The sequence below is a fragment of the Coptis chinensis genome, chromosome 5, assembly GCF_015680905.1.
Source record: "Coptis chinensis isolate HL-2020 chromosome 5, ASM1568090v1, whole genome shotgun sequence".
In the NCBI taxonomy this organism is placed as follows: domain Eukaryota; kingdom Viridiplantae; phylum Streptophyta; class Magnoliopsida; order Ranunculales; family Ranunculaceae; genus Coptis; species Coptis chinensis.
The window spans coordinates 77,611,001-77,637,887 of record NC_141460.1 but is presented as its reverse complement, the minus strand read 5'-3'; the positions used below and the strand labels follow the sequence as shown (position 1 = coordinate 77,637,887).

Below are 26,887 nucleotides of genomic sequence, written 5' to 3'. Positions count from 1 at the left end.
TAGGCTCGTAAGATACAAACTGAAGTTGAACCCATCGAAATGTTCTTTTGGGTTAGCGTCTGGAAAATTCTTAGGATTTATGACGACTCGACGGGGTATTGAGGCAAACCCTGAACAGATTCGGGCTATTCTTGACATGCCACTACCATCGAATAAAAAGGAAATTCAGCGGCTCGCTGGTCATTTGGCAGCCCTAAATCGATTTATATCAAAATATTCACATCGATGCAGGCTACTTTTTCAAACTTTGAAAGGTGCCTCAATTTGAAATGAGGACTGTGATATGGCTTTCAAAGAAATTAAAGCTTACTTGGTATCACCCCCCGTCCTGGTCAGTCTGCAAACCGGCCAAGACATTGGAATTTATTTGGTAGCTTCTGAGATCGTAGTAAGCGCAGTATTGTTCATGGAAAACCCGGAGGAGCGCCCGATCTACTTCATTAGCAAAATGTTAACTGGATCAGAGAGTAAATATTCTAAAATTGAGAAAATAGCGTTTGCCCTGGTGAATGCAGCACGCAGGCTTAAGCCATATTTTCAGGGACGTGTTGTTAAAGTATATACAAAATATCCCTTTCGCAAGGCACTCAAACGAGCCGAAGAGTCTGGTCACCTCACTGATTGGTCTAGCTATCTAAGTGCTTACAACATCTTATATGAACCTCGCACTGCCAAAAAAGGTCAAGCATTAGCTTCTTTGATGGCGGATTTCCCAGTAGAAGATATCGTGGTTTTGCCCGAGTTATTCGAGGACAAACAGCTACAAGATTTTCCCAACCACCAACCTGACTCCGTTGACGAGAATCTCGCCGGAGGTGAGGTGTGGGTTGTGCATACAGATGGTTCCAGTAATAGGAAGGGATCCGGGATCGGTTGTGTGATAGTCGACCCCAACGGTGTCCGAATCGAAAGGTCCGTCCGACTTTGCTTTCCTGCTTCCAATAATGAAGCCGCAATATTTGGAATGAGAGTGGCGCTTGAAATGGGGGAAAAGAAAATCAATATGGTAACGGATTCTAAGCTAGTTGCTTGTCAGTTTGGAGGGTCATATCAGGTACGAGATGAGCGAATGGCGGCTTATTTAGATGTTATTCGCGATCTCGCTACAAAATTTGAGTGCATCTCAATTTCGCATAGACCAAGAAATGATGTTCGGCACGCCGATGCATTGACCTACCTTTCAACAGCAGTTGATTCAATTGAACCTCGAAATATCAGGGTAGAGGTCCAGTTAATGCTTAGCATCGACATCCCATTGCCAGATATGGCTGACGTCTACGCTGCAGAATGAAAGGCATTCACGCAGATTTACGTAGTCACAACGCGCCGCAAAGCGCGGGACAAGCACCAAGAGCATCCCACTCCGGATTCTCCTCACAACCATGCGCAGGACACTAACATCTCTCCCACGATAGGTATTGACTCTGTAGTGGTGGAAAATGAGGTTGTACAGGAGGAAGACTCTGCAACTGATTCCGAAACAGATCTTGCTGACAATACTCCTAACATACCAAACAATCAGTTTTCCAACATCGACTCAATGGAACTTCTACTTCCCGATTGGCGTCGGAATCTGGTTGAATTCTTCGAGACTGGAGAACTCCCTGTAGATAAGGTTTTATCTGACAAAGTCAAACGGGATGCGTGGCAGTTTGTTTTGTTACCTACCTCGGAGGGGGGATCCCGCCTTTACAGGAAGCCCATGGGTTCAGGCCCACTCCTCCGGTGCCTTACTCCGGAACAGGGACAACATATCTTCAAAGAAATTCAGGAAGGAATCTGTGGCAATCATTCAGGTGGTAGGAGTCTCGCTCACAAAGCTTTCACCCAAGGATACTGGTGGCCATATATGCAAAAGGATGCCAAACGGTTTGTCCAAATATGTGTACCATGCCAGAAACATGCTCGGATCATTAAGCTTCCTGCAACTGAGCTTCATCCCATACTTAGCCCTTGGCCATTTGCTAAGTGGGGACTCGACATTGTGGGTCCTTTACCTAAGGCACCAGGTAACGTAAGGTTTCTATTGGTCACAACTGATTACTTCATTGAAGTTGTATCCTTAAGTCAGATTCAGTCTTCAGATGTCAAACGGTTCATTTGGCGCGATATTGTGTGCCGATTCGGAGTCCCAACTGAAATGGTATCGGACAACAGACGATAGTTTTATTCTACTAAGATCCACATCTTTTGCAAATTCCTAAAGATACGACATAACTTCTCTGCGCCCTACTATCCCCAGGGAAATGGATAGGCGAAAGCAACAAACTGTGTCATTCTTGACACGTTGAAGAAAAGGCTTGAATCAGCCAAAGGAAACTGGGCCAAACAATTACCGGGGGTGTTTTGGGCTTATAGGACAACCCCTCGTCATTCAACAGGAATGTCACCCTTTTCATTGGCATATGGAATGGAAGCAGTACTCCCAACTGAAGTAATCGCTCCAACAGTGCGAACACAAGCCATCTCCACAGAGACAAATGTTAGCATCTTGGCTCGTGACAAAGCCATGGTGGAGGAGCTTAGAGATGAAGCCCTGCAAAATCTCATAACTTACCAGGACTCTATGAAGCGCAGTTATGACAAGAAGTTGCGCGCACGAGCATTCAAACCAGGTAATTGGGTCTTGCGTACAAGGCCAAGGAGCAACGAAGAACCCAACAGCGGGAAACTCTGTGAAAACTGGGAGGGCCCTTTTGTCGTTAAAAGGCTCGCATCTAAGGGTTCTTATTTTCTCAAGAACTTGACTAGCGATATTCTCACCAAACCCTAGAACGCGTCTCATTTGCGTTTTTTTCACAAGTAAATTACTTATCATTAGTTCCACCAATAAATTTCACACATTGTACTTTCCTTCCATTTATCATCAATAAATTTCAACATATCCAACTTATCGACAGAGTTTTTATCTCTCCAAATTTCAAACAAGCTAATTCATGACATATATGAGCACCAAATCTAAACTACGATAGGAACAGTTCAAGCACTGTTACGGTAACGGGATAACTCCTCCTTCAGCGCATTAAGCTCCGCATCTCGCGCTGCGATATCTCTGGCTAAGCGAGCCTTCTCCTCCTTATGGATCTCATAGCGTCGTGTGGCTACCACCCGTAGCTGCATTTTTTCAATATAAATATTAACATATTATCTCGTTTCTTTACTAGTAAAATTATAGGTTCAAGTGCATTTGTTTACCCGGTTTAAATCCCGTTGTAGTGTGTTAATCGCTTCGATAATCTCCTCAGATGGCAGCACAGGCGACGACACTCGGGGAGCATGATCAGGATTTGGAAATTGCCTATAGGTAGCTCGACGGCCACAAGATCCAGAGGACATGGAATTTAGTACTTCCATTCATGTATCAGATACAGTAGGGGTACGCTCTTTATGTGACGCCGAACAACCATCAGATCCAAGTGATCTATCTGCAGCAAAGGTCGGTCCTATAATACTAATAGGCACTATATCTAAGGGTACTTTTGAAAGATTGCCACTCTTAACCCGAAACCTAAAATCACTGGAACTAGTGGCAGCTGACCCAAAAGTCATAACCGTATGGGGCCATCTGCACACCTTTCCCTCGATCATTTCTGGGGGCATCTGGTTCCTCGTCTTCTGAGCTACTAACAATAAGATTAATTCCTCCTTTGCGACAGACCAGGCACTGTTCTTAACAAGCAGAATTAAAGTCAGCTTTTATTTCCGAGTAACAAAGTCAGCTGTTCCGAATAAATGCACTGCTCGCACACCTATGAGTTACCTGTGGTAAAATTATTTCCAAGTGGAGTTCCAGCATTATCTTCAGAGTTCAAATGGATACTGGGTGCAACCCTAGAACTCACACTTTCGGTGTGCTCCCACGAGTAAACCGGTGGCACATACGATACGTGACGGGTAGCCAGTCTCCGGCGAGGCCTTCCATGCATCTTTGGCTGCCTCCCTTGCCACGTTTGGTACTCGTGCACCACGGGGAGGATCACTACTACAGGTTGCACTTCCTGGCGCTCTCGGCACCCCACCACCAACATGACAAGTACCTACCGGCGTTGGCATTATATCACGTATCCACCACACCACCTCATCTGGGTATGACAAATCATATGTCATTGGCGGTAGGCTGCACAATAAATTCAGATTACTCCACATCTCTTCAGTCAATTCCCCTTCATGAGCAAGAATCTCATCTACACCTGATCAGGAATGGCAAATTTGGTTAGTTGTAAAACATACATGATTAATTTGAATTCATTTAGAGGGTCAATTTACCTTTAAATGTACACGGGATAAAGTCCTCGTAATCAGGCTGCCTCCAGTTGTTGAGTATGTAACACAGTGTGTCCCATCCTTTATGGGTACGAAGAAATCCAGTAAACTCCAACCCCCCAACTTAAGATGACACCCGCAGGCAAATACGGCCCCTGGAAGGCACAGGTTTCGGAACTAAGAGATAGTATATGGACTCACAATTCAAATGCAAATTGTAAGCTTGCCAAATCGCTTCAAGACGGGATATGATCATGTAAAACGTTACATGCATTTGACCTAGAGAAGCCTCCCACATGGATAGTAAATAGACCAAGAGCTCGTTTAGAGGAAAACGCAGACCAAAGAGAAGTTGATAGTAACTAACAATCACGTCACCATGTCTCACTACATCCGTTAACGTTTTTCCCCTCTCATGCGGTTTTCGAATCCCAATGTAGTCAGATATATTGAATCTATGTCGAATATCTTCAATTGTTAGTCTATTCATCGTACGATCCATTATCAAATTGTTTCCTGGCACCCATCGTTGAATTGGTGGTGCATGTGTCGTCCTACAGTAAACGACACATTAATATGTTTCATACGGTTATGCTCTAATTCATCTTTTTAGCCCATGCCATTAAACATCTATTCCATTGCATTTTATTTCTACACAGCTAAGCCTTTTCAAAAATAGCCCATTCGGTTATGTTCTTATTCATCATAGAATAGCCTTCCAAATCTTATACAAAAGGCCCATTCAAAAAAAAAACGGCCCATCAGATCTTATTCACAAAGCCCAAAAGACAAATATGAGGCCCATCCAACAGCCCATCAGTTTATTTAATATGCTGACCTTCTACCATAGGCACCGGCGACTGGCTAGTTCAGGCATTTTTTAAACCGGTTCAGGCATTTTTCCAACTGGGTCTGGCGTTTTTCAGGCAGTTCAAGCGTTTTCTAGCTTGTCCAGGCGTTTTTCTTGCCAATTCTGGCTTTTCCCAACTGGTTCAGGCGGTTTCCCACCGATTTTGACTATATACAGGCCGGTTCAAGCCTACTTAACTCTTGGTCCATCGATTTTTCTCCATTTTTAGGCCGGGTCAACCTGTTTTCTTGTCGGGTCAGTAGTTTTCAGGCCGGGTTAGCATGTTTTCTTGTCGGTCAGCAATTTGCTAGCTGGGTCAGGTCTGCTTCAGCTTATATATATTGTTCATTTTTAGGCCAGGTTAGCCTCTTCCATGGCCATATCACTAAATTGGTCACTCATTTTACCCACTAAAGTACCCAAGCTATGTGTTTTATGTGATCCCTTACAAGATCATAAGGTAGAAGTGAAAGGTTTTACCTAACTAACATCTAGCAACAACTACACAAAGGAATTAAGTGAAAAATGGAAGCACACTTACATGGTAAGGCTTAGCTCTTCACTTGTCCTCTTATTCTTCTTTATCTTCTTATCTCATTCTTTCACTCCCCACCCACACAATTGGTATCTCATTCTTTTACACTATCCACCCACCCACCCATTTATTACCCACATCTTTTTTTTACCCCACCAACCTTTTTTACTTTTCCCACCTTTTGCCTTTAGCCCCTCTTATGCCTTTACACCCACTTCTCTCAATTTTTAGTTTAAGTCCTTCATTGTAAAAAAAATTCACTCTCCCTCCCATTTCTTTTTCACTATTTAACTACAAAAGTCATTTTCATTTTTACCCTTCAATTTTTTCACTTTTGTTTATTTCGACTATTTTCACACTTTTTCGCTCTTCTCCATTACATATTCCTTATTATTTCACATTACACGTTACACATTCCTTATTATGTAATTTTGGTTTTTCTCAACACTTTAATTCTTCAACATATCATCTTCATCTTCGTTTGCTCATATGTTGAAGAGGGGGCAATGTGTGTACCCTACGTCATATTTTCGGTCCAAAGTGTACTCGAACCATGGACCGGGTGTAAGACCAGCATCGGACCAATTCGGTGCTGTCAAAAAACACTTTGGATAATCCGCCCTCTAATCCGTCAGAGTTCACAACAGGTCCAGGGCCCATCCAGGTGGCCCAATTTCATGGACCCAATCCGTCCAGATCATTCTGAACCAATAACCCGATTAGATCCTAGTGCAATCCGATAAGATCTTGCACAAGGATAGAATGAAATCTTGGGGAATGATCCTATTTGAGATAGAGTCATGATATGATTCATCAAGGAAGGCAATCTCCGAGAATCAGTTTCTTGGCCGCCAAGGCAGGAGATTGCTATATACATGGAGGCTTCTACAGCCTCCAGAACTACGTTTTTAAGAGACTTGATCCTGGATTCCTGACTGGGTACGTAGGCAAGCAGAACATTGGACAGTCTCTCTTCCTCAAAAACCCTAATCTCCATCTCTTTCGAGCTTTCGGAAGCACCAATACATCGGGAGTGTCGGGTTAACTTTTTACCCCGACATTCCACCAATCGTAAAAGAGTTGTGAACTTGTGATGCGTCAACAATATCATAACGTGCAGGAATAAGTTCTAGTATTAACACATATTAACAATTTTTTTTTTTTTGCAAAAAAAGCAAGCGGTTTATAATCCCTCCTCATAAGCAACTTCTACCTATATATGGCTTTATAATCTTAGACATACATATTGTAATCCTCTACAAGAATTTTGTCCAGTTCCTTTGTTTGGGGGGTTAGTAAAGATGTTACTACCCTTTGGCCCTCTTAAAGAGGCTAGAAAACAGCTGCTCGGTTAGCCTCTCTGTAAACATGGACAATTAGCACTTCTTGAAGTCGTTGTTTCAACTCCCATATTTCTTGCACCTCATCCTCAGCAGTACATGGAATATCTTCTATTTTGTTTAGAATTTGGGCAGCTCTTCTGGAGTCTTTGGCTATCTTGATCTTCATGTAGCCTTCTCAAACACATATCCTCAGCCCTTGCAAAATTGTATTTATCTCCTGCGCTAAAACATACCTTGTTGCTCCTATTGTATAGCCTAACCTTGTGTCCCCATTATGATCTCTAATGATGCCACCTGAACTAGCCCCATCATGTCTGAGACTCCCATCTGTGTTAAGCTTCAGTATTCTTGGAGCTGGTGGTTCCCATTTGAAGGAGATGAGATTAGGGAGTTTAAACTTTACCGAGATATTCAGTCTGCTAATAAGTTTTCTATTCCTAGGATTATCTTGTATCCTAGTAATCCTGTTCTGCAGAATTCTTTTGATCTCTATTATCAATCCCTTACATAGAGTTCTTTCATAGCCTCTTTTTTAATCTTCTGTTATTCTTTTCTCTCCAAGTCCAATATAGAGTGGTGGCTAGGCATACCTTAAAGATCTCATAGCAGTGTTCTTTCTTCTTTGCTATGTCTAAGATCCATCTCCATTCTTCATGTGCGACTTGTACATTTCTTTGGAATCCCAGTACGCTGGTTACCTCCTTCCATATACTACTCGTGTAATCACAGTTGAAGAACAAGTGACTAGTGTTTTCTCTCTCTTTGTTGTAGAATATACATTTAGAGCTATTTAATATCTTGATCCTCACCAGTTTATCTTGTGTGAGAAGTGCTCCTGAGAGTACCTGCCACATTTAGAACTTGTGCCAAGGTAAAGACCATTTCCCCTATATTAACAACCATCGTTGGGTACCATTATACCGCCACCCACTGCACTACTATGTACGCTGCCCACTATTATGGCATGCCTGCACTACCCAAAATTATGGCATGTCACACTGCCTATTAGCATGACATGTCAACGCTACCCATAATCATGGCATGCATGCCTGCGCTGCCCATTATCATGGCATGTCAGCGCTTCCCACTAATAGGGTATGCCAGAGCTGCCACAAGTATGGCACCATAAGCTAGATATAGCAAGTTCATATTTAAAAATATATATTTGTCAATATATGCTTTCATATTAAGATTTCACATAATTACGGAAGATTTTCTAGCAATTAGGGAAATGGATATTTCTCATTATTATCCTATAAATACTCCATTCCTTTTAAACAAAGAACTACGTTCATTTGAGAAACTTGATTCCAGAGAATGATTTGGATACGTAGGCAGCCTTTGTGGTACAGTCTCAACAATTCATTACAATTAGGGACGAGTTTCTACCCAAACATAATTGGCACCGCCTGTGGTTCTTACCAACAGCCCTTCTTCCACGTTCTTTCTTCCAAAATTCGATAATGGCAAAAACAACAAGATCTCAAGTGAGCAAGAATGCAAGAATGCAAGAACACAATAACAAGAAGAAGACAACTTACCTAATCCCAAAATTCCAATTAATTAGGTCGTGATGGATCAACTAGCCGCCCCAGATCTGCAAGCTCAACCTTTACATCTCCAAGTGCCACGATAGATTCTGTAAGAATAGTCTTAGCCAACTGGTGAGCTTCATTAAGGCGACCTGTGCAAATGTAATGTTTTGCATCAGGAACTTTCCCATGCTTTGTGTACATTGAATTCAAATATTCAAGGCCTATGTCAACAAGACCTGAATGGTTACAAGCATGCAAAACGCCAAGAAAAGTTACATCATTGGGTTTAATTCCCCTTTCAAGCATCTCTTGAAAGAGGTCTAGTGACAAATTCCCCTACCCATACTTTGCAGCTCCCACAATCATTGATGTATATGGAATAACAGATGAGTTCTGAATCATCCGAAAAACCTTATTCGAATATGTAATGCAACCATATTTAGCGTACATATTAACCAGTGTACTCGCAATAACATTATTACCATCATAACCACGGCAAAATACAGCTTCATGTGTCACTTTAATTTCCCTGCAGCTAACCTACCCAAGCTTGCACAAGCAATAATAACGCTTCCTAAAGTAAAATGATTCGGTGACATTGACACAATGAATTTCCTAAGCAACAAAAGTGCTTTCTCCCCTAATGCATTTTGCACATACACTGCTATCATAGAAGTCCAAGAAACTACACTCCTATAAACCATCGTATCAAAAACTTTACGAGCTTCAACATCATCATTACACTTCCCATACATATTGATAAGCGATGTACAAACTCTAGTATCATCTTTTAACCCAATAATCTCAACATGGGCATGAATTTTTCTACCATTTTCAACTTCCGAAAGAATGGAACAAGCATCTATGACAGTAGTGAACGTAAACAAATTAGTCAAAACATGACTTTTTAACATCATTTCAAAACCTCAAAAGCCTTTTGAGGTTTTCTATTGTTAATATAACTAACTACTATATACAAACAAATACTGATGCATGTCATTCATGAAAAGATGTAGAAACTATTGTACATATATTAGTCTAAGTACAAATAATAAGTCTTTACTTTATTGCTATAATGAGAGACTTTTTAATACTAAACGAAAAAATATTTTTGGTCTTTTTTGAAAAAAAAATTTAGAAATGAAGAAATATACTATTATATATACTATATATAAAATACCTAGTTTTTGCAAAATGTTACTATACCACCCCCAAATAGAACTATGATTTGTCCTCAAAGTATTAAGAGATAAGGAAAGATATTACCATAGAAACATGAACAAAAACAGCGATACACCTGTATTCTGTTCTTCATGATGAAAATACGCTACCCCCAAATAAGTTTGGGGTGTTGGTTGTTTGATATAGAACGACAAATACATGGTTTATTATACTAGGGATATTTATTGGGGTTTTTAGGTCTTAGTCCTACTAATAGTTGGTTTATTAAGATTTGGTCCAGAAAAGCTTGAATATTAGGGTTTAGTCCTACTTTTGGTTCTTGACTGCAAGTCAACTGAGTTGACCGTGGTCAATCTGCTTGTATTTTCGAAATGGCAATACTACCCTCGTGTGCAATATCACGTGATTTCACTTATAATAAATTAAATAAACACGTGTCGGATTTGAAATTAGTGACCGTCAGTTTTGAAGTATCGCATTTCGCGCATCTCGGGAGAAATAAGGAGGGAAAATTTCCCACCACATATTCACTGCGTTGTTCTCTCTCACTCTCACTCCAAAACCCTAACATTCGTAAAAACATAACCTTCTCTCTCACATTCATCCTCTTTCATTAGTGAAAACACAAACTTTAACGATGGCCTAACTCCTCGTCTTCTCTCTCACATAACTCCTGCATTGTTCTCTCACATTATATCGTTTGAGTTGGTGATCGTCGTTGTTTATGAAGTTTTATGAAGTATTGCTGTAGATTGTTGTAGAATTGAGATTATGAACTGATCATTGTTGATTTGAGGTCATCTTTAGTTGCTGTTAGCCAAAAAAGGAAGGTTGTTGCTTAAAGATTAGGTTTTTATACACGTTTCTAGTAAAAATATTGTTTTCATGAGTTTAAATATTTTTCATGAAAGTAGTCTTGTTCTTGGAAATATGGTGGCTTTTTCATGAGTTTGAATATCCTTTTGGAATCTCTTTGGTAAAATTTCAAATTGAAAGTAATTTTTCATGAGTTTGTTTGGTTGCGACTTTATCATTGCATGGTTTGGTGTAGTAAAAACATGGACTAAAAATCTAAAGTGAAACATGGACTAAAAACTAATTTTTTTATTTTCTAGTAGGACTAATTGTTTTTTGTATGAAGTATTAGTGATGGATTTGCTAATATTGTTTCAAGGGTTCCCTTGTTTCAACGTAATTATTTTTTATTTTATTTTGTTGTATGATATTCTATTTGTGCTGTTTATTGGTTTTCCAAATCTGATATTCTATTTTGTTGTTTGATAATCAAATTGGTTTGTTACATATCAAATTGCATGGTTTGGTTTTATTTTGTTGTCTGATAATCAAATTGGTTTGTTACATATCAAATTGCATGGTTTGGTTTTATTTTGTTGTCTAATTTATTGTCGTTACATATCTGATTTATTTTGTTTGAATGTAATAATTGTGAATCAAATTGGTTTGTTGATATTGTATGAAGTATTAGTGATGGTTTGGTTTGAATGTTGTTTGTATGTAGGTAGCCTTGTTAGTTGAGTACTATGGCCAGTCCTTTACTAGGCGAAAGGGAATTTGTCATTCATTATGGTGGTAAGTGGGGGAGAACTATCCCTGGGAAGATTAAGACTAGTGAATACAAGGGGGGTAAGCAAGAGTCTGTGAAGTATGATGGGGATGAGATTTGTTGGCTAGATTTGGAAAAGGATGTGCACAAACAGGTTGGTGAAAGAGTTGAGTTTCAGATTGCAAGTTTGATTGAAGGGAACTTATGTAGGATAACAGAAGACAAACATTTGATGGATAAAAAAAAAAAAAAAAAAACTTATTTGTCTTCCCACCTCCACCTCCACCAAGCGCAATGCCAAGATTATCTGCTGATAACTCTCCACCACCACTTAAATCCATACCTAGAACATTAAAGAAACCTATACAAGTCTGTGAAAGTGTTAGAAGATCACCTAGATTATGTAATAGTAATCCAGTTCTAGTTCTAGTTCCCATTAAAGTTTCCACTCAAGAACAACCTAACCAAGTTCAATCTCAAAATCCTAAACCATTTGCCACTCAAAAACAAAAACCAGATACCACTCAAGAACAACCTAACCCAGTTCAATCTCAAAAATCTAAACCATTTGCCACTCAAAAACAAAAACCAGTTTCCACTAAAAAACCAATCACACCTTTAAGAAAGTCCAACAGGCTTAACATACTGAAAACTAAACCACTTTTAGGTCCTAATGGAGAGCCAATGATCTTCGACATTTTGATGATGAAGAAAATGTTGAGCCAGAAGCAAGAGATGAGTTGACTGAGAATGTGGTTGAGGAGCACATTGAGCCTGGTGTGCACTTGTCTCAACTAGATCCTATTGAGCCTGATTTTTGTGCTCATAATATTAATGACTTTCTAGATGAATTGAATGAGTCTAATAATGATCATGGTGATGTTGTAAGGGTTGATGCTATAAGGGTTGATGTAGATGAGGAATTTAATCATGGTGGAAGTAATATTGAAAAGGCTAGGTATGAGTATGGTCAAACATTTGGACCAGTTTTTGGTACTTGGATGGATGCAGGGTATGATAGCAGTTCACAAGAGAGTGATGATGAAGACTATTGTCCTCTAGATAGTGAGTACTCTGATAATGAGTTAGGCAATGATATTGATGCAATGGTGGTTGATGATGAAGTCAAAAATTTAGAAGAAGAACTGCAAGGCACTGTGTTGGGGAACTTTATGCAGGGAACAACTAATGTTTTTGAGGCTGAGGAGATGTCTAAGGTTGCTAACCCAGTTGAAGCTTCTAAAAGGTTTGGCACATGTGAGTTGAAGCCTAAAATGACATGGGCTACTGGTAGAGGAATGTAGAGAGTTTTTCCAGACAATGGCAATTAAGCACAAGTTTAGTACACAACAAGTGAGAAATGACAGGGAGAGATACATTTTGGTATGCAAAGATCCTAGCTGTAAGTGGACAATAACTGCCACCCTTACTAGAAAAGACAAGCATACTTTTATTCTGATAAAGTATAATGATGCACATACATGTGAAGTTGATGAGAAGAACAAGTATACTCATGCTAGAGCTCCATGGGTGGCTCAAGCACTTGAAATTAAGATGAGAGATCATCCAGAATACAGACCAAGGGATATACAGAGAGATGTTTTATGACTATGGAGTTGACATATCCTATTGGACTGCTTGGAATGCTAGGACATCGATGCTTGAAGTGATCAATGGAAATTATGAGGAAGGTTATAGACTAGTCCCAGAGATGTGTAGGCAGATTATGAAGTCTAACCCAGGTAGCCTTGCCAAGCATTTTGTGAGTGCTAAGTACAAATGTTTCATTGGTGTTGTTGTTGCATTCAAATCATCACTTGATGGATGGTTGAATGGCTGTAGACCATTAATTGGTCTGGATGGTTGTTTTCTAAAAAGTAAGTATGGTGGTTGTTGTTTAACAGCTATTGGATTGGATGCAATGAAAGGAATATTCCCTGTTGGTTTTTATATATGCAAAGGGGAGAATGGAGATACATGGAGGCACTTCTTGTGTGAGATGAAACCATATCTAGACATGCATAAAGACAAGCTTACCTTCATTAGTGACAGACAAAAGGGACTAATAAGTGCTGTTGGTGAATATTTTCCAGATTCAAATCACAGGTATATATGTCTATGTATATGTTTGTCCAAATTCAAATTTAAGTAATACTGACAATATGTGTATGTTATTTGTTACAGGTATTGCTTCAGACATATGTACAAGAACTTCAAAAAGGTTTTTAGTGGTGAATTATGGGAAAATCTAGCTTAGGGGGCAACAAAAGCTTATAAGCAACAAGAACTCACAAGGATATTGGGTGTTATCAACAAAACTGACAGTAAAGCTTTAGATTGGTTAGACACTGAACCAAGGAGTTGTTGGGCTAGGGCACATTTTGACTAGATATCAAAGTGTGATGAGTTGACCAATAATTTCAGTGAAAGGTTCAATTCCTAGATATTGAAGATCAGAGATAAACCATTGGTCAATTTTCTGGATAAGTATAACCTGGATTTGTTGCAACTACTTTATGGTAGAAGGGAATTGTCAATGTCATTGATTACTGGTGATATAGTCCCAAATGTGTTGTTCATGATAAAAAAGAGGGAGTTGAGATACAATTGGTATGAGATTAAAGGTGTAACAGATGTTCAGTATTTAGCAATCAACAGGAAGACTGGGACTAAGTACAATGTTGATATTGCCAAACTTGAATGCTCTTGCATTGAGTGGCAAATGTCAGGAGTGCCTTGTGTACATGTTGTTGCAGTTCTCAGGTCAAGGAGTCCCCAGTGGGCAAGGTAATTCAATAATTTACTTAATTTCATATTATTTTTAATTTAATTTTAGTTTGTTATTAATTTATTAATGGGAACCCTTTATTAATTCACTCCATATTTTTTGACAGGTATTGCAGCCCATATTTTAGTGTAGAAGCATTTATAGCAACATATGCAACTTATCTTTATCCAATTGATAACATTGAGAATTGGCTAGAAATAGTAAGTCCATAATGTTTTAATTTAGTGAATCAACTTGTTTACTCTAACTTGATGAGTTGTTTTTGTTTCTTACTCTTAACAGGGTAACATAGAAGAGTTGGTTCTGCCTCATGAAAACACTAGGAAGGCTGGAAGGCCAAAAAAGCAGAGAATTAGAGGGGAAGATGAACCACTTAAAACTCATATAAAATGTGCAAAGTGTGGAACACCTGGTCACAATACCTTGACTTGTGATGCAAGAAAGAAAGGAGTTCATGGCAAAAGAAGGAAGCCTCAAGACCAAGGTAACTCTAAATATGTCAGTTATACATATGGTGGTTTTCATAAGTTATATATATTAACTAATAAGTAATGATTTGAAGGTGCACAAGACCATAATGAAGCAGCAACAGTAGCACAAGAAGCACCAACAAAGCAGCACAAGCAGTACCAGCAACACCTCTAATGCAACCAACACCAGATCTACCTGAACCAGCAAATAAGAGAGGTAGGAAAAGAAGGAATGCTCCAATGCAAGAAGAAACACCAACAACACCTCCAATACAACTAGCACCAGTAGCACCTCCAATGCAACTAACACCAGATCTACCTGAACCAGCAAATAAAAGAGGTGGGAAAAGAAGAAATGCTCCAATGCAAAAAGAAACACTAGCAGCACCAACATAAGGAGGTCGAGGCAGAGCACCAGGACAAGATGAAGTTCAACATGATGAAACACCAGCACAAGCACAAGGAATTGAAACAGAGGGAGAAGTAGAAGGCCAAGAGGACCAACAGAAGGCACAAGAGTGAGGACTAGGGGTTTATATCGACTGGTGTTTAGAGATGACAATGTACTAACACCTTCAACACCTCCAGTGAATTCAAGTCAGAGGTAGTTACATTTTGGGATGTTAGTTACATTTTGGGTATTTGGCATAATGTTGTTCAGTCATGCATGATATTTTGAGTAAATGTAGGTGTACTTTTGGATTTATTTTTTGCTTGAAGTACTTTTGGATTTGTATGCTATATTGGTCTGATCTTGGTTGAAATTTGTCCTCTGGTTTAACTTCTTTTGAATGCTAAATTTGTCCTCTGTTTTGTTTGGAATTTGTATGCTATATTTGGATTTGTATGCTAAGAAACTTGTGACATGGTATCCTACTGACAGATGAGATACATAAACACATAAACACACAGACATTATTAGGACCAAGACCTAAAAAACCCATACATAAACACACAGACACAACAAACTATGGATACCCCATAATACAACAACACTCATGCCCACACACATTACAATTAATGACAAGTGTGACATTCTTCTCAATGGGTAGAAGAAGCTGGTTCTCAATACTTGTTAGTTGAACCTTATTGAAACATCCAACCCAATCACAGCAGAGCCATAACTCATGTACTTTGCCATATTTATCTTCAGACTTGTGCAATTCCATAATGCCTCTACAGTTTTCCATATTGCATCTCTTGTTCAGGTATGGACACTTAGGAGCTATGTGGTTTTGTTGGTAACATAGCTGACATATCTGTAAAAAAAAATGTTTACAAAGGTTAGACTTTGATACAAGAAATAATATCATCTTCTACGACGTAGTCCTTACTGTATTTGACAAATTAGACTATAGTCCTACTTTTTAGCCATTAGAGTTTTGAAGTAAGGTATTATACCCGTGGTGCTACAAACGTGCTTACAAAGGCTCCACCCATATTTCCTTCCAAATTTTGTTGTGATATTTGCAAATGATGGATTTTCAGAGGCCACAAATGATTTTGGATGAATTGGGTCTCGGTCTCTTATACAAAGCACCACCAACGACTCTATTGTTTTAGCATTTGATTTGTTAGTAAGATTGTGATACATGGCAAACCAACTTGAGTGTTGTTCTAACGATATTTTTACTTATTCATGTGATGTTGCACGTGAGGGTAGTATTGCCATTTCGAAAATACAAGCAGATTGACCACGATCAACTCAGTTGACTTGTAGTCAAGAACCAAAAGTATGACTAAACCCTAATATTCAAACTTTTCTAGACCAAACCCTAATAAACCAACTATTAGTAGGACCCAGACCTAAATATCCGATATTTATTCTACTATAAAATCTTTTTGGGTTTTGTATTTTTGAAAACATATATGAAATGTAGAAATTCTAACATGTAGTATGCATGATTATTATTATACTAAAAGGTTTAAGAAATAAAAATATGGGAAATGCAAGTATGTAAACAACTATTTATACATACACATATGAAATGTGTGTGTGTGGGATTTTTTTTAAGTAATTGTTTTTCTCAATCTAAAGGTATCTCTAACCATATAGAGGTTTTGACAAGAAGATAAAATTATACATTGATCCAGTATCATTTTGGTTACTCCGGGGCGTATAATTTTCATTTTTATATCATCTAGTTTTGAAAACTATACAGAGATATTTTAAGAAACACATACTCAAAAAGCTATGATTCTAAACACTAAGCTTTTGAAAACAAATCATAATAAGTAATCTTAGGCAACTTTCGTGTCAGCTCTTTATTAAACTCAATCCAGTCATACTGTGGCTTCAGTTATGTGTGTGTTGGTTACTGCGCAAGATGTAATGGAATGGTTTATGATTGGATACTAGTAGGTGGTGGAACTAGGTCTCTTTGGTGGGTTTTGGTAGATCTTGTTAAAATGGAATGGGAACCAATGCTCTGTTCTAATTGTTGTAGGTACCTTGTCCTTGTCTGAATGTATTTGATGGTTGATGTGATGATATGTTGGTGAGTGATAAGAGTTCAAAACTGTAGTTTTAACCCCTTAACAATACTACTTTTAGACCAATTATGCAAGTAATAAATAAGAGTTAATGCTAATTACGTGCTTTTATGTATTTCAGGCATGGAACTCAATTATGTGCATAAATGTGCCACTTTGGCGATATAAATGAGCAAAGGGTTGGTTTCTAAGAAGTTCTATGATAAAAGGCCAAGATTCAAGGAGACAAGGCCTTTATGAAACCCGGTCAAAAGCTGAAAAGTCAACACGGGCAAAAACAGTGCACAAGTCAGTAGAACTTCCGAAGACCATATCTTTGGACTCAGGCCTCAGATTTGGGCCTACCTTCCGTCAAAACGACCGACTCGGAAAGAGCTTTCCAATGGTCTAAGCCTTAACCCAATAAGAGGATCAGAAGTAGACGAAAAGTCTACTGAAGTCCAAGCCAGCTAAAACGGGCTCTGTGGACTGAAGAAAGTGGGCTTTGGGCTCGATTTTCCGACCCAAAACATGGCTCCTCAGCCCATGCACGAAATAGTGGATCTGGTCTCCTGCTTCACATAAAACAAAACTTAGCTCTTAAGAAAGAGATAGTTAGATAGCTTAGAATAGAAAGTAGCCATTAAAATAGCTTGTAGATCTAGTTTTTGGAATTTCAATTTGTTAATTAATTAGTTTCATACATTGTTTTAGATTAGTTATTGGAATGATTGTTCTTCATTGATTAGATAAATAAAATAGTAGTTCTTGATCATTTCGATTTTTGTCATTTAAATTTGTAGATCTAATTTCAATTCTTGTTGTTATTCAATTCTTAGTTATTAATTAGATTTGAAGTATTGTTTAGTTAAAATTAGTAAAGTTCAAATCTTTATATTATGTCTAGTGTTAATTCAATGGAAAATGATAGTTTGATGAATCAAGGCTAAACCTCCATTAGAGGGGTTGAAGAAGCCTTGATGAAGCTTGATCTTTGTTAACTTAGAATCGTCGTGAGAGTTTATTCCACTCTAGAAGGTCGTTGATTCGCCATGAGAATGGGTGGACGACCTCACATGCTAGTTATTAATTGGTAGAGATGCCATGTATAATTAGGGATTAGAATTACCATTTTAGTATGCGAAGCATTGCAATTTGGATCACGATGAATCTTTGTTAGTTGATTAAGTTGAGTTAAGGTGGATTCAAATTCCCTTTAATTCTTATTATAGATTCAAACCTTAGCATTCTGTCATTTCGTTATTCGTAGCTTGTTATTTGAATTCACATCGTAGTATAAATTCCACCATTACTCTCATTAGACTTTGGATAGACTCGTCAATTGTAGAAAACTTGAATGCTAAAGGACTAGGAGTGGAACGAATCTTCTATTCTAACTCTACATCAATAGATTCGAGAGTAGAAAACAAATATCTTTGATAAGTCTAGTATAAGCAAAACAGTTTATAGTTTTACTTTCGTTTAGAGTTCATTGCTCTATTTGTGAGTAAGACTATCTTTTTCCGGGTTATCAGTGAGCAAAGGACAATTGGTATTTATATGGTTTAAGCTGAGACAGAATGTGCATGGTGATATTGGTGACCCTTAATAACACATAACTGATGATCCTCAAACCGCCCTTAGAAGAATGGAGATTGCGTACTTCTAAGAGTTGGTCTATGTGGAATCCATTGCCCATTTTTGAAAATCACATAACTATTTATGTATCGAAAATCTTTTATAATGAGAATGGAGAAAAACAACTATTTTGAAAAAGAAATATAAAATAAAGAAAAAGAAAATTGCATAATCGCTCCATAGGGTCACACTTACTCAAACAACGAGTAAAAAGTGTTTTACAAAGAATATGTGAGATATACGAGGACTAAGGTTCCGGCACTTACAACCACACACTCCAAGTGGAGTGATCCGGTTACCTTAAGGATGCACTCCCATGGAATGCATCAAGAAAACATAACATGAATTTTATAGTGAGATATTTAAGACTATATGTGGGGTTGTTTTAAGTCAAATTCCCCAATACTATGCATATGATAGATGATATGATGTTAACTATATACTAATAATCTAAACAGTTGGGGATCTTTATAAAAAAACATATGAAAGCATAAACCCCTAAACAGAATGAAATGAAGCATTTGGAAAGTAAAATGCATAATGATAAGATGATGCTTGTGTAACCCATCATGGAACTTATACAATAACCCGTCATATTTAACTTGTCCAACAGAGTGAGAGGTTGGTAGTAGATGTCCTTCATGAAGCTCAAATGATGGAAAATATAACACACCAGGTTTCTCAACTACTGAAATGATAGACTCTTGTATTTGTATATTGGGCAAAGTCTCTTTACTGGGAATAGTTAGAAAATTATGAATGATCTCAAAGGCAATTGGCTTAAGTGCGAATTTGAGATTTCTTTTAAATGGTTTAGTGGTGCAGTCCTCAAAAATTGGTGGATTTTTTATGAATGAAGGTTGGATTTCAAGAGCTGTTAACATGGGATGGTGATGGTTGGGTGTTGGTTCTTCACATGATCTTGAGGACTCAGAGAATTCTTCATCTAGTTTTGGCGTTTCCACAAGAATGTGGTTCATATCTGCAATATTAAGGATGTCATAAATTTGTTCCATCGATAAGTCTTTAACGGCCAAACTAAATTGAAATCCACTTTCCACTATAGATTTTACTCCCTCTTTTCCGAGCACTTCATTTTCTTTGTCCTCTCTGCCTAGATCTTCATAAAATTTCTCAATGCCATTTTCCAAATGTGTCGAGTCTAATACATACTCTTGAGTTTCTTTTGCCAGAGTTTTCTCATATATGGGTGGTGATGGATTAAGGCATGTGAGAGAAACTGTGACTTCGGGCATATAGTCATCATTATAAGATTTAGAATTCACACGATAGTCAGGTGGAGGACGATAGGTTTTTAACTGGTCATGAGTATCAGGATGGGCTTTAGCATTAGGCTTTGTTATAGTAACACCTTATTTCTCTTGTTGGATGGGTTCTGGACTGATAGGAAGAATATTAGTCTCCGATGTGGTCTCATATCTTGTGAATCGGATTGGAGAAAACATAAGGTAGTTGTTATTTGTTGAGTTAGTATTGTTTGCTTGGCCATTTCCTGGTAGAGTTGGTCTGTGATGGATGGTGTAGTGGAATATGAATTTGATATGGATGTGAATGGTAATGGGTTTTGGGTGAAACCGTACTCTGACTGACCGGGTGGATATATGAATGGTGGTTGACTATTTGTGGTGGAACTCCATGAATTGTTGACATTATTAGAAAAATCTTGAGTGTATGGGGTACTAGGGAAGTTTGAAAATTGAGGTTCATAATCATAAGGATTTTCCGTAGTAGACTCGAATTCGGAATATGATGGACAATGGGATAACCAGTGATAAGGACTGCCGCAAAAAGAACAAGGTTCTGGGTTTGCATTGTAATTCTATGACGATTATGATGCATATTGATATGACATGAATACTCAATCAATGATGATACACAAATAGTAGAAATTCATTTTTTTTATTTTTTAAAATATTTGTTTTGGTCTATATATTACTATGCCTTGTTCAGAGGAACAACTGGGCGCGACACTAAGATGGCCCTACTACACGTCTCAGAAGAGTAGGCAGTCACTTCACCAAGTGGTGTGCTACCAAGAATCTCACTCACGATGAATCTGGAGGAGGGGAGTGAGGAAGGTAGTTGGTCCACCAAAATCTGGTAACTGATTACTCTAAATCCTTGTGGCTATATTTTTGTCCTTTTTTGGAGGAGCGTGACTACTTTGGGCTCTAATTGATTGATTTTAATTCATTTTTTTGGTCTAGGGCTTTCAAGAATCAAGCAACGTCCAATTTACCTACATTGGGTAATGACTTCTCAATGGTTGTTATGTGGCTTGGGTTCAGCCTTATATGCGAATGTAAATTGCAGTGCGAAAATTAAATTTCAAACAATCATGTAAGCATGCTTGAACACACAAGGTATCCTCTTACTTGGGCTTTGAGGAGGTTTAGAATTTACCACTCAAGCCGTGCTTACACGCTGCTTAAGGAAAAGGCGACGTCGGTTGGTGCGTGATCTGAGAATCAGGCCCAACCTTTCGAGCTTTACCTTGTTTTAAGTTACAATAAATGCCCACTTAAAAAGCCCACAAATTAGGTTTTTGATAATTTATACAACTTTGCCTTCAAAGTCGGGCTCAAACTTAAACTAAACTAATATTATACTAATCTAATTAACTAGTTTTAGATTAATAACTTAGATTAACTATAGTCAAATGGACTTAGAGTGTTGATTACCAAGTTGATTCAAAGTGTGTGAGTTATGATCCACAACTTGCCTCACACACTTAAACTTCCCAAGGCAATTAAAACTCTAATCCCTTGGTAAGTATATAACTTAAACCAAGTTTAACTCATGTTCATCATATGAAATCAATTAAAATCCAATTTTTCCTAATATTTTTGGTTTTTCATTTTATCACTAACTATTACAATCAAGTTCCACTATTTTCTCCTATTCTATTACAAAATCCAGGCTCGGAGTACAACTATTCGTCCACAGATCAACTGGGCTGCCAAAAGACTGGACACCCTTCGATCACTAGAGGTGAACTCGTGACCACCCCCACTTCCAGCCTGCCGAAGGGTCGCTAAGCGTAGCCGGTGAACTTCGACCTTTTTTTGTTGTGTCTTCACTCCTTTCCAGCTTTGTTGTCCCCCGAACCTAATTTGTAAGAAAGTAGATCAGTACTATGAAATAATAAAATAAAATGACGAAAAAAAAATTTAAAAAAAAAAGAAGAAAAAGAAATGGAGAGATGAGAATGATCCTCCCTTCTTAGATTCTGAACCAATCACTCTCACTCCTTCAATCCATGACTGTGGTGCCATTTGAATGCTTTAGATAGTGGTGTATAATTTCAAAAAGTTTGTTTTAAAAGTGAGGTTCATCCTAAATTGTTTAGAGTTTGAGTGAGAGAGATGTGAAAAAGAAAGGTAGACTCTTGTATGGATTGGAATGATTCTATGCTAATGAAAACTTGAAAACTTTAATTGTTGTATTGAAATGACTTGAAAACATGGAAGTAAAGATTGATTAAAACTTGAAACAAGAACAAGTAAACAAGATTGAAACATGAAACTTGAAACAAGAACAAATAAATAAAATTGAAATAAGAACAAGTAAATAACAAGTTGATTGAAATAAATAAATAAAACAACAAGAAAGTAAAAACATGAATTGAAAAACTAGACAAGAAATTAAACAAACCAAATGGTTTAAATCCTAAAAGGCAAGTGGATGGTTTTCTCTCCCTTGCTTTTTAGCTTATATACCCCCTACTTTTGTCTTTTACAGATTTGCCCTTCTCCATTACAAACTAGACACCTTACACTTCACTTTTGCTTTTGCTTTTTGGTTTCTTCTTGATCAAGGTAGGTTTAGGGAGAAATTCATCATATTTTGAGATAAGGGCCTCCATCTCCGGTCTTCTGATTTGAGGGCTTTGACTTTTGATTTTGATCATTGACTTTGACCGGTTGACTTTGACTTCTTCAGCACTTTTCCATAGCAGCTACTGGTTTTCATAATAAGCGTGATTTAGGCTCCCTTTGGTGCTAAGATGCAGCTTTTATGATAAGTGGTCCAAATACTCTTTAACCTGAAAAAGGCAATAAAAGCTATAAGTTGTCTTTTCATTAAGCTTAAGAGGGATTGTAATGCAGCAATATACGAGTAATAAAACACACATTTGGGAGTTGATTATGGACTTTTTACTAACGCACAATTCTTTAACCCAAAATACTTTTACAAATTTTGTAATCAAGCTATCTATGTTCTTTCATAGTTTCATTCAATACCATATTGAAGAATACAAATTGTGTAGCTCGAATACACTCTCAATTGATATCATAGTGAATTGGGCACGCCTAATAAAAAAATGAGTAATTTAGGAACCTAAATGTGTATAAAATAATTTTATTTATTCATTTTAAAATTGGGGTATGGGAGTGTTTTTATAGGTGTGTCCAAGTTCACCCTTTTTTTCGATAAAGAAAATCAATTAATGACAATGAAGCTATTTTCATTTGTTTCAACTCTGTTTTTTATTGGGCTCCTTTTTGCTTCTGGTAATTTGTTTAAATATTATTTTTATTATTTTCATTTTCATTGCTACCCAATTCATATTGTTTCAATTCTTAATTTCATATATTACTAGTTATATTTTAGTTTATTGAATGTTTCAATTTTATATATATCACCATTTAATTAATTGTATTTATATTTCCTATGTTAATTAGGTGAAGCGGATTATCAATGTAAGACACCATTATTGGGGCAGCAACTCGGCCCGCGTTGCGCACAATTTTGCAACTATATGTGTTTCTTAAATTACCATGGAGGATTGGAGGACATGACAGTTGTGACAGTGGAAGAAATTGTAGTTGTTCTTACACAAGCCAAACACTATGTAAATGGCATTCACAGCGCTAATACATGAATAAAACAGAGAGCAACTCTAGAGGACAAATCGGCCAAAAAAAGAACTCTAGAGGACACCTTTTTTTTTAATCACTCACAAGGACCGGGTGGTTGAAAGTTCAAGTTTACCCTTGATGCGAAATAACAACGGCTCGGGTAGATAAAAGGTCAAGTATACCCCTGGAAAAAAAAATGGCCCGACCCAATCGAAACAACCCAGTTATGAACATTGATTGTTCATACCCACAATAAGTATGAACATTGATTGTTCATACCTACCCATGTTGAACATTAGCTATGAACATTGATTGTGGCTATGAAAACATGAACCCAAAACAGATATGAACAATCATTTTTATACCCTCAATTATAAATATTAGTTATGAACAATGAGTGTTCATACCTATTGGACTATGAACAAAACAAATATGAACAATAAATATTCATACCCAAAATAGATATGAACATTGATTGTTCATATCTGTTTTGGGTTCATATCTGTTTTAGGTATGAACAATCCGTGTTCATACCCAAAAAAAAAACATGAATCCAAAACAGATATGAACATTGATTGTTCATACCCAAAACATATATGAACAATAAATGTTCATACCCAAATTAAATAGATATGAACATTGATTGTTCATACCTACTTTAAGTATGAACAATACTTGTTCATACCAACAAAAAAACATGAACCCAAAGCAGACATGAACAATAAATGTTTATACCCAAAACAGATATGAACAATATGTATTCATACTTAAATATAATGTATGATCAATAAGAATACTTATTAGAGTATGAATAATAATTGTTCATATATAAAAAATAATTGTTTATACCTATTTTGGGTATGAACAATCATTGTCCATACATCAACATGAGCTATGAACAGTCATTGTTCATACATATATTAAGATATAAACAATCAATGTTCATATGAACAATTATTGTTCATACCTATTTTGAGTATGAACAATCAATGTTCATACCTAAATATAATGAATGATCAGTATTAGGGGTGACTTCGGATCGGATCGGATCGGATTAACCTCCTTCGGAATTTTTCCAAATTTTTTTCGGAACCTAAGATGCTAGCCAAATCCGATCCAATTTTTTTTCGGATTCAAAATATATTTCCAATTTCGGAACTTTCGGAAATTTCGGAATACTTGGTAAATTTTCAAAGATCTCTTTACTTTCAATTATTTTTGGAATATCATACGCCAATGTTCATTGTAGGGAGAGAAAACCATGTCCACAACACCAATGTACCAACAACAATACGCACTTGTTTACTGAGAAAACCCATTTTCATTCAAACAAGTGATCCAAGAAAAAACAAGAAAAAAAACCTGTAGCCACCAATAGCAAGCATTGCATTCTGTTGAGGTCTGGGTATTTGTAATGTTTCAATCTTTTTTGGGTTATTTAGAGATTGGTCCTACTTATTTAGGGGTATTTAGGGATAGGTCCTAAAATTATCGATTATTAGGCTTTAGTCCTACTTCTATCGATTGACCTTGAGTCAACACAGTTGACCGTGGTCAACCCATTTTATAATAATATAATTTTCATTTTTTATAAAAATGACCAAACTACCCTCCATATAAAAACAAACAGATACTCTTTTTCTCAATCATTCAATCAAAATCTCACTTCTCATTTCTCTCTCTGATCTCAAAATGCCAATTTCTCCAATGCTGAAATTGTGAAAAAAAAAAATCATTTTCAATAAATGGTTTTCATGACAGTCCTCGAATCAGATCTACGAGCATTATCAGCCCACATCTATTAGAAAAGTTAAAGCCCACTTCCAATGACTTTCTACATACTTTATAGTTAAGAAGATTGTAACCCCTTGCATTCTGTAATCCAATGACCAAGCAATAGATCAATCTCCCAACACCTTCGTTATCTCCGAGTGGATTTGTTGTCAGATGGGCATAGAACGGGCAAAACACAAATCAAATTTGTGCTTTTCGGTGCCATTGACCCTCGATGGTGTCCCTTTAGTGCTTTTATGCTTGCCATTGTCTAAAAAGAAGGCATTGTTGCTAAGAGATCGACCAATCCTTATCTCTCTAATTCCTAGTAGTGACTTTTGAAGGGGATAGCACCAACAATTGTTAAAAGAAACACTTTATGGAAGCGGCTAAAAAGGGGATGATCTTTTTATGACCAACCAACCCATCCACGGGTCGATTAACCGAGTAAGTAAAACTAAAGCAATGAGTGAGTTAATTTTAACATACCATGTATCAACGAAAAAAGACTTCCATTGCTTTGATACTCATAGATAAGTAACTTCTCTTCCTTAGCCTGAAAATAAGCTTTAAGTGGAACCAAATTAGGTGCCAAAGATCGCCAACAACTTGAATAAGCCTCTCAAACACTTCTTGACTTGCATTTGCAGTTTTATTAACATCAAGGCGTTTAACACAAACAATCAAATTATTATCCAAAACAGCTTTATAAGTGGTCCCAATTGATCCTCTTCTAAGCATTTCAAATTTGAACGGTCATCAATTGATCTAATGAATAAACCTGCTTGTTCACCTCCACAAAACACTAAATTCCCACTTTTCTTCAGATCCATTTCCTTCACTTTCAATTCCAACTCACTATTCTCTTCTACATGCAGTAGAAGTAGACTCGAAGAAAACGATAATGTCAATGGCTTTGAAACTTTCTGCCTTCTTCTTCTTTCCCTCACAACCCAAAAAAATACTCAAAACAAAACCAATTACTAAAACAATCCCAACTAAAAAACCCAAAACTAGACCAACTTTATTGTGCTTTTTAACTAATGGGGGTGATGAGAAACCTCCTTTTAAGCTGTTGGGTCTACCCCATTGTCTTGGGTGGCGGCGCCGACGCATTCCATGGAGCAAAAATGGGGACTTTGATGCATTACAAACCTTGTTTATAATCTCACCACATAGCAAAGGATTAGAAAACGCAGAGGCATAAAATTTTAACAAAGCAAAGTGTTTAGCCTTGCACCCGGTGAAATTATTATCAGAAACATTGAAAATTAGAAGAAGAGATTGGTTAAATGGAGGAATAGTTCCATTGAACCGGTTTGAATTCAGTTTAAGATAGTAAACCCAGTCTAAACGAGTTAACTCACTGGGAACTGAACCAGTGAAGTTATTGTAAGAAAGATCTAGTATTTGAAGTCTGAGGATTGCTACCGTCCTGACCCTATAAAGGGGTAGGACCATTCTCACCCGCTAAAAGACGAGAAAGAAAACAAGGGTAATGTTTCAACCCGTGAAATCTTTCCAAACTTAAAACTTGGGCTTAAAAAAGAAAGAGGAAAAAAGAAAAGAGATTGAACAGAGAGAAAAACCA

The 26,887-nt window shown here is 37.3% G+C and overlaps 3 protein-coding genes across 3 annotated transcripts; all 3 read left to right on the top strand.

The window, feature by feature from the left end:
* The first annotated feature begins 448 nt into the window (after positions 1 to 448).
* LOC147499039 (uncharacterized) lies at positions 449 to 1,291 on the top strand. Its single transcript, XM_086563404.1, has one exon. The coding sequence runs from the start codon at positions 449 to 451 to the stop codon at positions 1,289 to 1,291; it is 843 nt and encodes a 280-aa protein (XP_086419530.1).
* A 1,092-nt stretch (positions 1,292 to 2,383) lies between these two features.
* Positions 2,384 to 2,773, top strand: LOC147499038 (uncharacterized). Its single transcript, XM_086563403.1, has one exon. It carries the CDS (start codon positions 2,384 to 2,386, stop codon positions 2,771 to 2,773), a length of 390 nt encoding a protein of 129 aa, XP_086419529.1.
* A 10,156-nt stretch (positions 2,774 to 12,929) lies between these two features.
* Positions 12,930 to 13,529, top strand: LOC147499037 (uncharacterized). Its single transcript, XM_086563402.1, has 2 exons — positions 12,930 to 13,378; positions 13,457 to 13,529. The coding sequence occupies exons 1-2, from the start codon at positions 12,930 to 12,932 to the stop codon at positions 13,527 to 13,529; spliced, it is 522 nt and encodes a 173-aa protein (XP_086419528.1).
* Positions 13,530 to 26,887: the final 13,358 nt, after the last annotated feature.